The sequence below is a fragment of the Seriola dumerili genome, unplaced genomic scaffold (assembly GCF_002260705.1).
Source record: "Seriola dumerili isolate Sdu_G_001 unplaced genomic scaffold, Sdu_1.0 BDQW01000550.1, whole genome shotgun sequence".
Taxonomy (NCBI): Eukaryota; Metazoa; Chordata; class Actinopteri; order Carangiformes; family Carangidae; genus Seriola; species Seriola dumerili.
In genome coordinates this window covers 1,326,728-1,342,368 of record NW_019174805.1, presented here as the reverse complement: position 1 = coordinate 1,342,368, position 15,641 = coordinate 1,326,728, and the positions used below count along the sequence as shown (strand labels likewise).

General features: G+C 43.1%; 2 protein-coding genes across 3 annotated transcripts in view; both read right to left on the bottom strand.

Annotated features, from left to right (window-relative positions):
• The window catches only part of glg1 (golgi glycoprotein 1), a 33,191-nt gene extending 30,596 nt beyond the window's left edge, over positions 1–2,595 (bottom strand). For both annotated transcript variants that reach the window (XM_022764556.1, XM_022764557.1), the window contains exon 1: positions 2,233–2,595. In XM_022764556.1, coding sequence (XP_022620277.1) covers positions 2,233–2,565 — 333 coding nt within the window. In that variant the 5' untranslated portion in view covers positions 2,566–2,595. The remainder of the gene's footprint in view (positions 1–2,232) is intronic.
• Positions 2,596–6,199: 3,604 nt separating this feature from the next.
• Positions 6,200–14,519, bottom strand: rfwd3 (ring finger and WD repeat domain 3). Its single transcript, XM_022764585.1, has 13 exons — positions 14,335–14,519; positions 12,575–12,870; positions 11,271–11,545; positions 11,099–11,154; positions 10,630–10,827; positions 10,459–10,550; positions 9,989–10,103; positions 9,168–9,423; positions 8,232–8,382; positions 7,949–8,125; positions 7,622–7,836; positions 7,319–7,533; positions 6,200–6,465 (listed from the first exon to the last, which is right to left on the bottom strand). Exons 2-13 carry the CDS (start codon positions 12,868–12,870, stop codon positions 6,322–6,324), a joined length of 2,190 nt encoding a protein of 729 aa, XP_022620306.1. The 5' UTR covers positions 14,335–14,519; the 3' UTR covers positions 6,200–6,321.
• Positions 14,520–15,641: the final 1,122 nt, after the last annotated feature.

Here is a 15,641-nt window from a genome sequence, read left to right as displayed (position 1 = left end):
AAAGGTCACAGAAAGCAACCAGAAGACCCGAAAATCACAAGCTCACAACACCAGCAAGTCTCTCTTTGTGAGGCTGAGTATGTGAAAGTGAGTGATGAGGAATCCCCGTCCGTTTCTTACACTATTACCTTTGGACCGAGTTGGATCAAATCACACACAAATCAAGCAGCTGCTGGGAAGCTACTCGTTGCACATCAGGAAGAAAGTTCACAGTTGCCTCCCTGATTATTGTGCGTGCGTGTGTGAACACCTCCTTCCTACACCAAACTGCCACAGCTCTTCAATTTCAGCCGGGTTAAATTTAGTTAAGAAATGAGTGGCGCAGGTGCTAAACTACTGCTAAAGTAAACTGGCATTAATCAATTAGTTGATCAAAAGCATTGTGTGCAAAAATGTCAAACATTTTTCGAATTTCCATTGTGACAATTTGCCACTTTATCCAGTCTGACATGTAGTAACCTGAATGTATTTGGGTTTTTTGGTTTATTATGTTCATTTTTCAATGTTTTACAGAGCAAATAACTAATCAATGATCCTGAAAAATAATCAGCAGATTAATCGATGATGAAAATAATTGTTAGTTGAGACCCTATGTTTCATAGTAGCTAATTTACAAAAACAAAATTGCCACATCCTGCTGGTTACGACTTGATTTGCTGCTTTTCTTTGTTTTATTTCGTTGAAATATCTTGATTATCCTCAGCTTTTAGACAGCTGGTCAGACAAAATGAGACATTTGAAGACATCACATCACGCTCTCTGAAACTGTGGACATTTCTCATTTTTTGTGACAATAAATTGACTAAATTATTAGTTGGTAAGTGAAAGTAATTGTTAGTTGCAGCCTTACACTGACTGCTGCTTCTGCAACCAAATAACACCTGAATTTAATCACTGTTTCATTAACTGCATCTTCATTAATTTAAGTTGTTTACATCTTTGTAATTCAAGTAAGGCTTAGGCAGTCAGCATATTGATTTACACAAGGTTTGGTATTGGAAAAAATCCAGACACATTACTGGCACTGGTGCCAACAAAAGGGAGGAGTTGTATCTTTATCTTTTTCTGGCAATATGTTGCCTAAACATGTCAGGGCAACATTCACTAACCCACAACCACAGGTACTACTACACTCACTGCACTACCAGACCTGGTGCTGCCTCGGGCCACTGACATTATTCCCATGGGAAAAAAAAGGAGACTCTGCAGACAAAATGGGTTTAAACTGCTGTCTGCCTCATGTTAACGTTAGCTACACAACAACTTCTACACCAGCCACAACCCACCAGCCATCAGTAACTAGTTCTGTTAACTAGCTATAATCAGTGACAAGTCATTGCAGTTTATTCCTGTGTAACGTTATGTTATCATCTTAAATGAAACGGTGTAATTACTGGGATTACACACAAAGCCAAGCATCAACCAGCAAAGGGCTCGGTAACGGTTATCTGGGCTAACATCTCGGTCAGGCTAAGATTGCTAGCCGAGTAACGGCTAATAGTTAGCTGCCTTCAGGTTAACTAGCCTGGTTAACAGAGTTAACCGGTTACTTGTATGTCTAAAACGTCTTCTGTTGAATCGTTGCACTGGTCTGTCACGCCTGCAGGTTGGCGATTTGTGTGGCCAGTTTTACATTTAGCCGCTAGCTTGTCCAGATGCGCGTCGCTTTATGAGCGTCTGCGAACTGCCCTGTTCATTTACCACTTTCTTGCGTTATAACGCACAGTGAAAAAACTGACAACAACCCGAGCAAAATTTAGAGTTAATCTACAACAGCTATGTATTCTGGTGAATTCGGCTTACAAGTGTTTTGTAGGGAAGGCTTTATTTCAGTGTGAGCCAGTTGTTTTTCTGTTGATCAATGCTACGCTGCTTCAAATCGCTGCACTTAAGCGAGACGTTAAAGACAAGAAATATGAGGCGACGCGATTCAAAAACTTACAAGTCGTAAAGAAGGAAAGCGCCATTTGTAGCATTAGATTATGCCGAACTGAAGAGTGGACCCTGGCAACTCTTGAGTATGTGTTCAGTGTTGTTCTCCAACTAATGCCATATTGACTATGATATCATAAGTCATAAATTGCCAACTTTTTGACCGACATTTGGCGTGACGTTCTCTCAATACCAGGGCTAGCGACTGGCTAACGCTGGCAGCTAACGTTAGCGGATTCGTTCAGCAGTCACACCCTGCTTCTTTCTCTGCAACAACAAGAGCCCGTCCCTCCAACTTACCTCTTTCTTGTCCTGGAGACACTCCAACACCGCCAAGTTATTGTTCCAGGAATGTTTGGGGCAAAGCCGGGTCAGGTCCTCCCTGCACACCGCCTCCTCTGCCAACTTCCAGCCGGCAGAGCGCCTCCGAGGAAGCGAGGCCCCAGCGCCCAGGTTCCTCTCAGCGGCTCCCGGGTTCACCGCTGCCGGCCCCGGACCTCCGGCTGGGTTCGGCAGGTTATCGGCATTACCAGCAAGTCTGGCGACGGCATTGTTATCTCCTCGAAGTGGATGCACAGACGACAAGATGCACATCAAAAGCAGGGGCAGAGGAACACGTATACAGTCCGCCATCTTCACAGAGCCAGTCAGCCTGCTGCTGCATTCAGGAGCTGTCGGAAATATGGGAACTAGGAGTAAAGTTGCAGAAGGACCCCCCCCCCCCCCCCCCCCCTTTCTTTCTAGATGGCAGTGAACAGCTCATGAATAATTCACGAGTGCGTATGGGTTCATGCTCTGAGTCATCCAATCACACAACCACCATGGAAACGTGTTCTCCCGGCATTTCTTATTATTCTAAAAGCAAACAAATACATAAAAAAATACATTAACTAGTTTTTGGAAACAATGGAACTCCATGGCTCAGAGGAATAAAGTATATCAGACTCTGGATATTCATAAATTATTGATAGCAGTGTCAGATGCAAATGATGATTATTTTTATTATCAAGTATTCTGCAGATTAGGTTCTGAATTAATGTTTTACTGTATAAAATGTAAAAAAAAAAAGCTCAGAGCTCAACAAAAAACCAGAGAATATTTTGCCTTTTTGCTTGAAAAATGACTGAAACGACTCACGTCACTGATCAAAACTGTTTTGTCTAACCAACAGTACAAAAATCCTGATAGTTCAGTTTAAAATGATATAAAACAGAGAAAAGCAGAAAATCCTCACATGTGAGAAGCTAGAGTCAATGAATGTTTGACATGTACATAAGAAAATAAAAATTATTGATTTATTTTATGTTGATTAATCACTAAAGAAAAGCTCATACTATATTTATACCAGCGGTGGGGAAATGGTAGAACAAGGAAATGGTTATTTTGTTGTGGTAAAATACTTCAATGTTAACATGTGACATCCCACTGGTTTGCAGCAAAAATACATAATAAATAAACTTTTTCTATTTTAAATTGTGCTGCAAAACGTTTCCTTAAACTCATACATTTGAACAGTCAGTTTTATTTTATAGATGTGCTTCTGACCATAAATATCTGCCACTACTGGGAAAAAAAAGGTAGGAATTGACGAGCTTACCTTGAAAGCAGCATCCAGTTGGTTTGTGCATTTGATAGAAATATGTTTCTAGATTGAACCATCCCATGACGACTGATCTGTACTGAGTGTAATCAAATATCTGCTCATACACTCATTAACATTTACTTGAAAACAGAACTCATCTAAAAACAGGTCAGTTTATACAAATCCATGAGTAAAGAAGTCGTAGCACCATAGAGATTAACCATAAAATATTTATTTTTGTACACACACCAATAAAATGGAAGTGTTATTTATTCTTCTAGATGACCTTTGTTTTTTTATTTTGAATGTTTTATTGTACAAATGTATGATATACTTTTACAGTGTTTAATGATACTCAATTTAGAATTCAACTTTTTTTAAACAATTCTTATAGTTACTTTAAAATGTAAGAAAAAACTATGTATATATATGTAAATATAAAAAAGATAAAATAAAACTTTACAAAATTTCCTTATTGCCTTTAAATTAATTTCAAAATAATCTATTTATAAATGAACTATTTTTAACAACTATTATAGCTACATTAAAATGTAATACATCTCCAAGTATATGCAAAAAACTTAAAATGTTAAGAAATGTCAGTTAATGATGCTATTTCTTATATACAGTATCTTTAAATGATGAAATAATTAATTTAAAATTTATTGCATTGAAAGTTGTATGAAAGACTTTTACAGTATTTAATGATAATCAATTTAGAAACTATCTGACATTTTATAATGATTAATAATGATTAATCTGCAGACAATTTTTCTCCATTAATCAGTAATGAAAATAATTGTGAGCTGCAGCTTTGATGCTAAATTCACAAGATCTCTCACAAAAACAGTAAAAATGCGAAGGGGGTTCAAGTATCAGTCCACTCTGACAACTTTGATTAAAAATAACTAATAATTTTTATTAACTTTGACGTCGTACTCAAACAGTTGGTAGCAAATATACATATATACACAAGTTACAACAGGAAAAGTAAAAAGTTCAACAACAGCAGAGTCCTTTGGCACTTAATGTTCCGCTTCAGAGGGAGTGGAAATAAAACAAGACTGAAATCAGACAAGATGATAGAAATGAAACGAGTGTGGAGCCTCCTTCTGTTTGAGAGACGTGACCTTTTAAATCTAAACAAAATCCAACAAGCTCAGAAGGGTGGGGGGGGTGAAGTCCTGCTCGACTGTGACTCAGCTGGGATCATGTTGAAATCCGACCTCGCAAAGTCGCCTTAACTGATTTTTAAAACCAGTTCTCGAGGATCTGGAGGCGACGGATCGGTTCAGATCACAACAGGAAAACCTGAACGTCACATGACTGTTTTGAACACGAGCGATTGGTGCGAGCTTCTGGTGTTTTCAGTCAGACAGAATTTTTTTTTCCCCAAATCATAGCATCAGTTTTTATTTTCAAACCTCAGAGAATCTTAATGTTTCTCATTAACTTCCTGCTTTTTCATCTGCAAGTTTAGTTTTCATGCAAATGAACTCACACCACTGGCTGCCTGGAGAGAGAGAAATCAATTCAAAAGCTGATAGTATGAAGAGGAAAATGATCAGTGGTGATGGTCTCTTTGCTCCGTCACTTTACCTGAAGGTTTACCTGAATGGTTTTGCCTGATTTTAACCCTTTAACGAACTTGTTCTCACATCAGGACTGAACTGCTGCTCTGTAGAAATCCTGATGTTTTTTCTTTCTGTATGATATAAACATTTAATACCAGACTCTTGACACTTGCTTGATTTGTGTTTTCCATCTCAGTGAAACGTCGCAGTTTCATTACAGCTGTGAAAACAGACCAACAACCAATAACTGGATTTTCTGATACAGATCTCTTAAACCTGATCATCCAGTTGACGTTATGTGGCGAGTGGAACATTTGAGAGTGTAACGCTGAACGTCAGAGCTCTCTGGTGGACGAACTATGTAATGGAGACACTGTTTCTGATGCAGCAGTTAGAAAGATCTGTGTGGACTTGATTAAAGACAAAACATTTTGTCAAATATTTGCTGCTTCCAGCTCCTGAAATGTGACAATCTGCTCATGTTTTGTCGTTTATGATCATGAGTTAGAGACGTAAATCAGCTGAGTAACTTATAATGAAAGGAGCAGCCGGTTGCAGCCTCGACTTGATGGATTAGTCAAACAAGTTCCACGAGTCTGTTGATTCATTTCCAAACTGTACCGACGTGAAGGGACCAGCAGCTGTGGACGTGAGGAAAAAAAAACTGTACAGCCTGAAAACGACCAGCAACAAAGTGAAGTCGACATGATGTGAAGTTAAAGAGCCACGATGTGCAAACACGCACACGGGCATCTCGGTCCTTTCACTGCAGGACTGACAGTTTTCCTCCAGGAAGTTTTCACTTTAATCTAGACTGAAAACACCTGCTCTCGCCCGACAGGAAATCACCGTCTCCACCTTCGTCACTTCAGCAGGACGTCAGCCGACTGAGCGAATCAGAACCTGGTAATAATTTGACCTCAGACTCGTGTAAACCATCTCATCCTACACCTGACAGAGGCTTCGTTTTGCTTTCTGTGCAGGTCAAAGGTCACCAGTTGCGGTAATGTGGATGTTTGGTTTAAAAAAAAAAAAAAAAAAGAAGAAGAAGAAGAAACTAAAAGCTATAATGAAGGATTTGAAATGTTTCCACAGGTTGATCCCTCTGGTTTGTTTTTTTGTGTGTAAACGTACAGATAAAAGTTTAGCAGCATTTGATTTCCAGCGCAGTCGGATCCTCTCCTTGTGCTCCGACCGTGTCTGTTTTCTTCTTCTCTGGATCAAACCAGAGGCTCACTCCCACCTGTAGAGCTTCAGCATCTTCTCCGTCAGCGACGCCAGGAAGTGCTCGCCGTTCACCGAGAACGGACTGATGTCCAACACCGGCAGGTCGGCCGGGAGCTTCTGGAGCAGAGAGCCGCTGCCGGCGTCCCACACCTGAGGAAGAGGAGGAAGACAGACAAAGACAGGACAAGGAGGGAGAGAAAGAGGAGTAGAAGATGATGATGAGGAAGAGGAGACAGAGGTGGAGGAAGAGGATGTTTAGAATGTTCTTAAAATGAAAAACAGTAAAACAAACAAATAAACAAACAAAAATTAAGTAAATATAAAAAAGATTTCGGCAGCTTTGGGGAATTTAAAATGGCATAAATAAATAAACTAAAATAATCTAATTTAAATTTCATTTTTAGGAACTTTATGCTCTTTAAAATGACGATAAACAAACAGCAACAGACGACGTTGTTCATCCAAAAATGAAAAAAAAACAAAACAAAAAAAACTTCTGGTTCTTTGAATAATAAAAAATATAATATAGATATATAGATATATAAAATAAATAGAAATAAAAAAACAAATAAAAGTGAAAATAAAATAGTTTGGCATCTTTTTAAGAGCAAAATAAAACATTAAATAAAATAATTTAAATAATGATTAGGCAATTTAAAATGACAAGAAACACACAATATAAACTAAAAAAATAAAATAAAAATAAATATAAATAAAAAATAAAATAAAAGGCAACTTTATTCTCTTCAAAACACAATAAATAAACCATAAAATAAGATATAAAGGAAAGTTCTTAAAAAATGACATAATAAAATTAAATAATTTAATTTTAAGACAGTTCTGAAGCAACATTAGGTTGTTTGAATTAATCTAATTAATTTGATCTAATTCAGACACACACAGACAAACACACAGACACAAACACACAGACACAGACACACAGAGACAGACACACACACACACACACACACACACACACACACACACACACACACACACTGACCATGGTGGAGTTGGACGCCTCGTCCCCGGCACAGACCAGCGTCCCCGCTCCGTCTGGACTCCTGAAGACGGCGTTCTTGGTGAGCAGTTTGCAGGACGAGCCGGCGTTGAACGTCTGCACCGGAGCGCAGGAGCAGCTGGGCAGCTGGGCGGAGTCCTGCTGTGGCGCCCGGGTCAGAGACATCAGGACGCAGCGCAGAGACGGGTTGGAGCGACCTGCGGGGAAGAGAAGAGGACGCTTCAGACCAGCTGACCTTGTACTCGGGTGTGTGGGTCTGAGCAGCTCGGAGGGTCTGGATCTTACCCGGCCTGTACGTGACCAGACAGTGGCGGCTCTCCGTCTCCACCTGGATGTCGGTGCAGCCGGCCGTCTCCAGCGGCAGGACGTGCGGCCTGTAGTTGTCCTCGCTGACCTGCTCCCAGAAACACCCGCCCTCCAGAGACCCTGCGATCAGCCCGCCGCAGGGGAACGAGCTGGACGCCGCCCTCGGGACGTAACACAGAGACGCCACCGGACACCTGGAGACATCAGGGAGTTTCCAAAAAAGTCAATACACCTGAAAACACTGGCCTGATGTTGTAGAGTACAGGTGTGTGTGTGTGTGTGTGCGCGTGTGCGTGCATGGTGTACCTGGAGCGAAGCGGCTGCAGCTCCTGGACGTGCGTGCTGGTGTCTCTGGTGTCGTAGACGAGCACCGAGCCGTTGCTCAGGCCGGCGTAGACGTAGTTGCTGTTGTCCAAACACCAGCAGCAGCTCCACACGGGTTTACCTGCATTATAGGTCTGAACCACTGTGTTGGTCAGCAGACTGTAACACACACACACACACACACACACACACAGTCAGTCCTCCTCACTCATTCCCATCACCTGATGACAGACAGGTGTGTCACCGGCGGCTGCGGCGTGCGTACCTGGTCAGTTTGATGGTGTTGTCCAGAGCGGCGGACAGCAGCAGACTGTCGTTCTGTCTGTTGAAGGACAGACCTCGGATCTGTTTGCTGTGGATGGGGACGTAATGACTCGCCTTCATGTTCACCACACTCACCTTCTTCACCCCACAACCTGAACACAGACAGACACCTGAGTCAGAACAGAGGAGGGAAGTCTCTCTACAGGATGAGTCCAGCCGTTGTATTTTATTTCATTTGCCTTTTGAAATCTGACTGGATGCTGGAAAGAAGCCGTGAGACTAAAAATGTGGGAAAAGGTGAAATGTACGGTGGCCCTGAGAGCTCAACTCACTGCAGCTTCACAAAACACAAATTCAGAAAACATCTCCATCAGTTTGAGGTGTGATCTGTGCAGACGTCTGGCTCTGCGTCTGCAGGGTTTAGATTTATGATTAAAAAGAAATGCTTTTGGAAGGTGAAATTTGATCCGAGTTGAAATAAAATATTTGTTGCTGCTCGTTAGTTTGAGAAAATGAAGCTAAAAACAACGTCTGGCACAACAATGCACAGGCTCCCAGCCTGGTCCGTCACTTTTTGTTGTCCCCCTGGAAACACTTCTGTTGTGTTGTGAGTATCTGTGAACTGATGAAGATGTTTCCTGAATGTGTGTTTTGTCTGTTTACATGTGGTTTTATTTAAGCTGCAGCGAGTTGAGCTCTCAGGGCCACCGTAGGAAATGTCTCTCTGAGCTACCTGGATGTTTTTCAGCGCATGTTGAATTGAAACAATCGACTCGCTCAAATCGTTCTCCTGAACCCTCAGAAGCTGCTGCCTCTGGAGAAGGGACTTTTCTCTTCAGGCTCCAGCTTTCAGAAGTGGCTCTAAATACACGTTTTGGCCTGAAGGTGGTGCTAAAGGAAAACTTATGCTAATGAAGCGGAGTGAAAGAAGACTCACCGGGGACCAGTGTGGGCTGAGGGGAAGGCTGTGAGGCCAGCAGACAGCTGAGAGGCTCGCAGTACGATAACACCCTGCAGCCTCCGGCCTGAGACACCAACACCGCCTTGGCGAAGCTGTACTGAGCCGTCCTGGAGCCGTCGGCCCTCTGAGACAAACCGAGGAGGGAGGCGGACCCCGAGAAAGAGGAGGAGGACGAGGAGGAGGAGGAGGGAGCCGAGCCTCTACGAGCCTGAGCCATCAGAGCCCTCAGCTCCTGCACAACCAGGGAGAGAAGAGGAGGATTTTAAGCTCAGGACGTCCTTAAAGCTACGGAGTCCAGAACGTGTCAGGTGTTCAGCAGTTCGTTCCAATCAGTTGATTAATTAATGCATTTCAAAATAAATCCCCCGAGATGGAACATGACAAGAAGAAATGATGGTAAACTCAACGGCAGAAAGTTTTCTGCTAGTTCTTTTAAAAAGGCAATAATTTGTTCAGAATGAATAAATATTTTTAATATATTCATTATGTGTAATTGTAATCTTTTTTTTTTTAACCCTCAGTTATTGTATTTTAAATGCACGAAGTGATTACAATGTGCTTTGACAAACGAATCAGAAGCAACGATAGACGACATCACATGAAAGAAAGCTCGTAAAAATGAGTTTTAAGAGGTGATTTAAAGGAAGTCTTATAAAACATCTAAATATGTAAGAGAAAAGAGAATATTGTTCAAATCAAAATTTGAACTAATGATTTGAATAACAACTAGAAACTGAAAATAATCCAAACTCGAATCCCTGTTAAACCTCATCACAGTTAAAGGAAACCGTCGATACCTGCAGCTCTTGTTCCACTTGTCCACATTTGTTGGCGACGACCTGCAGCTTGAGTTTGTACTGAGCTGATTCCAGTTCAGCCTTCCTCCTCAGAGACTGCTCCTGCTCCAGAGACCTACACACACACACACACACACACACACACACACACACACACACACACACACACACACACACACACACACACACAGCAGGTATAAGCAGGGTATTTAAACGCGGGTAAACCTGCTGAGAAAGGCGATTGGCTCCTGAGAGGACACACTCAAGTGCAGGCACCAGCAGCGTCATCACATGCACACAGACACGGGGGAGAAAGAGTGAGCTGCTCGCCGCCGTGCTGACTGGTCAAACTGATCTGTAGCGTCTCCTCTGACTTTTCTTTCAACAGCGATAATTCCTTGTCATCTTATTCCATCACAGCAGTCGGACCTCTCCAGATCTGATGAGTTGGCAGAGGAAGCATCACTCACCTCTTTAAGCTCTCCTGCTCAGAGTTGTCCAGCGCTCTCAGCTTTGGCGCGTACAGCAGCACGATGTCTGAGCGCTTCGCTTTCTTGTTACACTAAAAGAGAAATAATGAAAACCATCAGGCTGGTACAGGGCTGATACCGCTGCCTGCTACATACAGTGACCTCACTGACCTGTGGACATTTAGCGGCCGGGCCCTGAGCTTTCAGCCAGCGCTGGATGCAGGTGAAGCCGAAGAGGTGTCCGCAGCGCAGGGCGGACAGTCTGTGTTCGCCGGCTGTCGTCCACGACTCGAAGCAGATGGTGCAGGTGTCGCCTTCGCCCTCCTCACTCTGAGACGGCTGGGTGGAGGCCGAGGCTGCCGGGACCAACTGCGGACGGAGATGACGGCGGTTAAATCCACACTGATGCTCAACGACTCAGAGCACATGCAACTACTGAAACTACAGGTTCAACATGAGGACACCTACAACTCAACAGTGAAGCAAGAGTAGAAACAAGTTCAACTGCCCTGCAACATGTTCCAGAGTTTTACCTTTACCTCATTATTAGTTCTCCACACAATTAAAAAGAGACTATTTTCCATTTAAAGCAATGAATGGAGCTGGAGCGTGGAGTGAAGTTTGAAGGTTTGAATGTTACCTGGACGCTCTGATGTTGAGCTTCTGTCCTCTCGTTGTCTGCAGCTGCACCAGAGTCTGAAGAGAGAAAACACCACAGTACAACATGAAATACACACGAGCTCAGCTGCAGCTTCATTATAAAACCTGTATTAGACGATGCCAGCAGCATTGTAAAGATCGAGTTTACTCACTGGCTGAACCGGCATCCTGTGGTTGTGTGTGATGGGTGGAGGCATTGAGGTGAGGACTGGCGGGCGGGGCGGGGTCGATGGGCAGCACAGCGGCAGATGTGCCTCCTTCGTTCCCTTCGTCCTCTGCCTCGTCTTCCTCGTCGGACTCGCTGACCTCCGTGGTGCTGCCGGACTCCGGCTCCACCACGCTCGCAGCCGGCGCTCGGAGCAGGAAGTCTGGGAAGCCTCTGGAAGGCGCAGCAGTCTGGCTGGGGTAGTGCACCCTGAGGCCCTGCCTGAAGCACCGCACACACACACACACACACACGACAAATATTATTATCATATTATAATATTATAACCATATATTACATATATTTAGCACTGACTTCATCATATCACATGTCATCACATTTCAAGTCAGCAAACAGCTGCTTGGATCAGTCTAGTGTTCCCTCTCTCTTAGCTCTGTGTTTGGTCTCCACCAGCTCCTGAGGGAAACATCTGGCTCTTTAGCTGCTAAATGCTGCAGCGTGTTCAGCAGCTGCTCTCTGACTGAGTGCGTCTGCTGTTTGCTGCTGAGCAGGTAGAGGACAGAGGCTTGTTACAGCTGTTTCTCTGAAAACAGCAGGTCAGAGTGAGGAGGAGATCGATCGTCTTGGGGAACGTGAAGTCTTTGGGAAATAAGACACCAAGCGGGAAGAAGAAAGGTGGAGAGGGATGGAAGTTTCTGTGAATGAAGGATGGTGCAATCCCAGACATGTAACTGTGGAGGAGCCTCTGCTGCCTGGACATTGCACTTAAAACCACTGCTATGCCTCCACAACGGGACTTCTCCTCCACCATATTGATCAGTATTTAATTCCACCATCAGCTGATGAGGCAGCGACATGTGACTGCAATACGATACACACCACTGTTGCTAAGCTACAGTCTCAACTTCCCGCCCCCTTTGTGACCGTCACTCTGGATTTTAACCATGTTGATCTGGACTCTACTCTCCCCACTTTGCACCAGTCTGTTAACTGCACCACACGGGAAAATAGAGCACATGACCATTTGTATGCAAATGCTAAAGATGCATTAAGTGCCACTGCCCCGCCCCCACAGTGATCTCCAACTGTACCTTCCCACACTTGACCAGTCTTCACACCTTTTGAGATACCAAAACATCCCCTGACCCCCCCTGTGGACTGTGACCACCAGCCGTTACCCAGCTCTCTGTTATCCTGCAGTCACTCTTCAAGTCTGAGGCAGGACAGGATGCCAGTACTGTGGAGAACTTCCTGCAAAACAAGCCTTCTTTGTGGATTAATTCCGGGTACCTGAGTCTCCTCCGTATGGGCGCCCCTTGAGCTGCTGATGGCGTAGCTGCAGTCCTGCCCACCGCCCTCTGACTAAATGCCCAGGTTGCGGGGAGCCTGGGAGGGGTCCGAGCCGCCGCCTGTCCTCCTTCATTGTCGCCGTCATCATCGTCCTCGTCCACCTCGGTGCTGCTGGCGGAATCTGAGATGACGAGTGGTGCGCCGGCGTCCCCGGCCCGACCTGCAGCAGCAGACTCGGGCTGCCCGCTGCCTCCTCCTCGGATCTCCATAGGGGAGTCTACCTCCATGGCCTCCATCTGTACAGTGGGAAACAACAGAGGTTAGATTGTTAGTCTCTGCTCTGACAGCACATCACATCAGCAAGGCTGTTGGTTAAATTCCCATCTTGTTCTGTAAAGGCGTGAATGGCTTTAGCCTTGCACCATCCTTCATTAGTGGCCCCTCTACCACAATATGTTCCCATTCATAACTTGAGATCCTCAGAAGCGGCTTTGCCTGCTTCCTTCCTCAAAACTTGTTATCTGAGGTGACCACACATTTGGAGGCAGGGCTTTGGATGATAAACACATTTCAGCTAGTTCTGTAACTGCCTTTAAAAACTTTATTTTTATATATGAACAAATAAATAATAATAAATAAATATTTTTTTGTGTGTTTTCATGGAGGTATTTGATTTGGCATTACTGTTTGTATGCTGCAATATTTATTCAACACCTTTATTTGCAGTATTATTAAACGTTTCTTGACATGGTGACCTGTGGCCTGTGAAATGTGGTATGTAAGTAAAGATTATTATTACAGTTTTTAACCACTGCTTGGTTGATCCTGATCTGCACAATCTGCACCACAACCAGACAGGGGGCAGACCAAAAGTCTGCTTTTGGGTTCAATGAGGTCACTATCAAATAATTCAGGTAGCACTTTAAGGTATTATGATCTATGATCACCTGAAGCTCCAGGATCCTCCACTGCAAAGCAGAGCTGGGACTAATTTAGCCCGGGTTAACTCTGTTCACTAGACAGTGAGGATGCACTTACATATACAAAGATAATTCCCAAATCCTCAACAGATAACCAGCTTGTCGCCTGCTCACAGCGCTGTTGAGTAGTATACCTTCACAGGTGTTCTCACAGTGGAGACACCCACCTGGCTGCACAAAGTTAACAGTTACACAACCGGCAAGTTATGCTAACCAGTTAGCTAATGTTGCCACGATCTGACTGAAGCGTCCAACATGTAACCTTTAAAATATATTGATCTACCTCTTATCTGTGATGCTAAATATCTCCCGGTGTGTCCCCCGGGGCCAGGTGGTGCGTTCTCCGGCTAAACACCGAACTACAGCCCGAGGTCACCGAGGCCTCCGGGCAATAAAAGCTAACAGTAGCTCTTTTTACTCAGTTCAAACTTTAGTCCTATTAATTTTTTGATATAGCTCATCAACATATACGCATTGTTACAGAAAGACATAAGGAAATAATTATATTTTTATCCTCTGCTTTTATCTCCTAGTAACCATGGGCGGTTGAGCTAAAATTAGCATTAGCATTTGAGAGGTTGTGACAGACGATTATTAGCTTATATTGAGATATCATTGAGGTGAGCACATTCATATCCGCTGCTCTTACAAACTGTCGTGTTGTTACTACAAATAAGCTTTAGAAATGAGTCAGCTCGGCTAGCTCGTTAGCGAACCGACGTGGCTGCGCTCTGCTCGGGGTGCACAGTAGCAGCAGCGCGGTCAGGAGCAAACACCGACCTGTATGGAAGGTTTAACAGTCGCTGATCCCGCTCTGAAACACCGCAGCAGGTAACAACATGGCTCCGCGGCAAAGTGACAGATCAAACCGGTCGTGCTGTGGGGGTTTTAGGGGTTACTTCCAGTTCACACGGCGGTGTTATTTAACTCGAGACCGCGGTCAGGGCTCGAATCTCCCGGCGCCAGTGCACTCTGCCCGCCCCATCCTGCAGTGACGCCACAGCCAAAGATCGTATGTTGCGAAGATGAACGACACTCTCATTGTTTCATAAACACTGCTACTACGAATACTAGGCTTCTTCTTCTTCTGATGTGATGTGATGTGATGTTTCCCCCCCCCCAAATGTTTTATTATTCAAATCATTTTCCATTTCATCTTATTACAAAATTAAACATTGAAAATGGAGGAAACAATCATAACTTCTGAAATAAGATACAAAGTAAAATATGAACAATACATGCAAATAAAATAAATACATTAGAAGGAAATAAGGATGATGAAACAAAAATAGTTAAAAAAAAAATAATTTCATAAGGACAAAAGGAGAAAACCAATCTATATACATAAGGATACCATGAAACAAAACAAAGATATTAAAGGAAAAATATTTAAGGCTTTACAGGTTTCTACAGTTTGTATTGTATTGAATCAATAGTGTCCAATTCTTATTTTGAATTGTAGTATTTGTTGTAGTATTTTCCATATAAAATAAAGAGATTCACAATAAATCGTTTTTGCCGATGTGATGTGCTGTATGTGATGCTTAATTTTTCATCACATAGTTGGCAGTTTATTAGGAACACCTAACTAAAACTAATGTAATCTAATACAACAATCCTACAATAAATCCTCCTCCATGAAGGTTATAATGTTCAGTTTATATTGAGATTCTTTTTAGAGACGTATTGATTTAGCTGTATGATCACTTTGGAGGCTGCAGTTTGTGGTGCTGTTGAATTATGCAGTGTTGCATTATACAGAGAAGTGTTTCTGTTAATTAGCCTCTCTCATTGATAATAAATGGGGTGGACAAAATAATAGAAGCAACCGTTAGAAGTATTAGGGCCGCATTGAGGAAAAAAAGAAATCGGAAATTTCTAGAATAAAGTGATGATATGATGAGAAAAAAGTCGTGATTTTGCGATAAAAGTAATATTATGTATACAGGTTAACCCTTCTGCTCCTCTGATATTTCCCCTCTAAAACACCTAACCTAAAATTACCACTTTATTCCCATAATATTATGACTTTTTTCAGGAAATTCAGGTTGTTTATTTCCTCAATGTGGTCCTAGTACTCTCTCGTA

Coding starts and splice junctions, on each gene's coding strand:
- rfwd3 (XM_022764585.1), bottom strand. CDS start 12,870: ATGGAGGCCATGGAGGTAGACTCCCCTATGGAGATCCGAGGAGGAGGC. Junction 10,551..10,629: donor CGGCCGCTAAATGTCCACAG/GTCAGTGAGGTC, acceptor TTTCTCTTTTAG/TGTAACAAGAAAGCGAAGCG. Junction 9,424..9,988: donor AAGTGGAACAAGAGCTGCAG/GTATCGACGGTT, acceptor CTGGTTGTGCAG/GAGCTGAGGGCTCTGATGGC.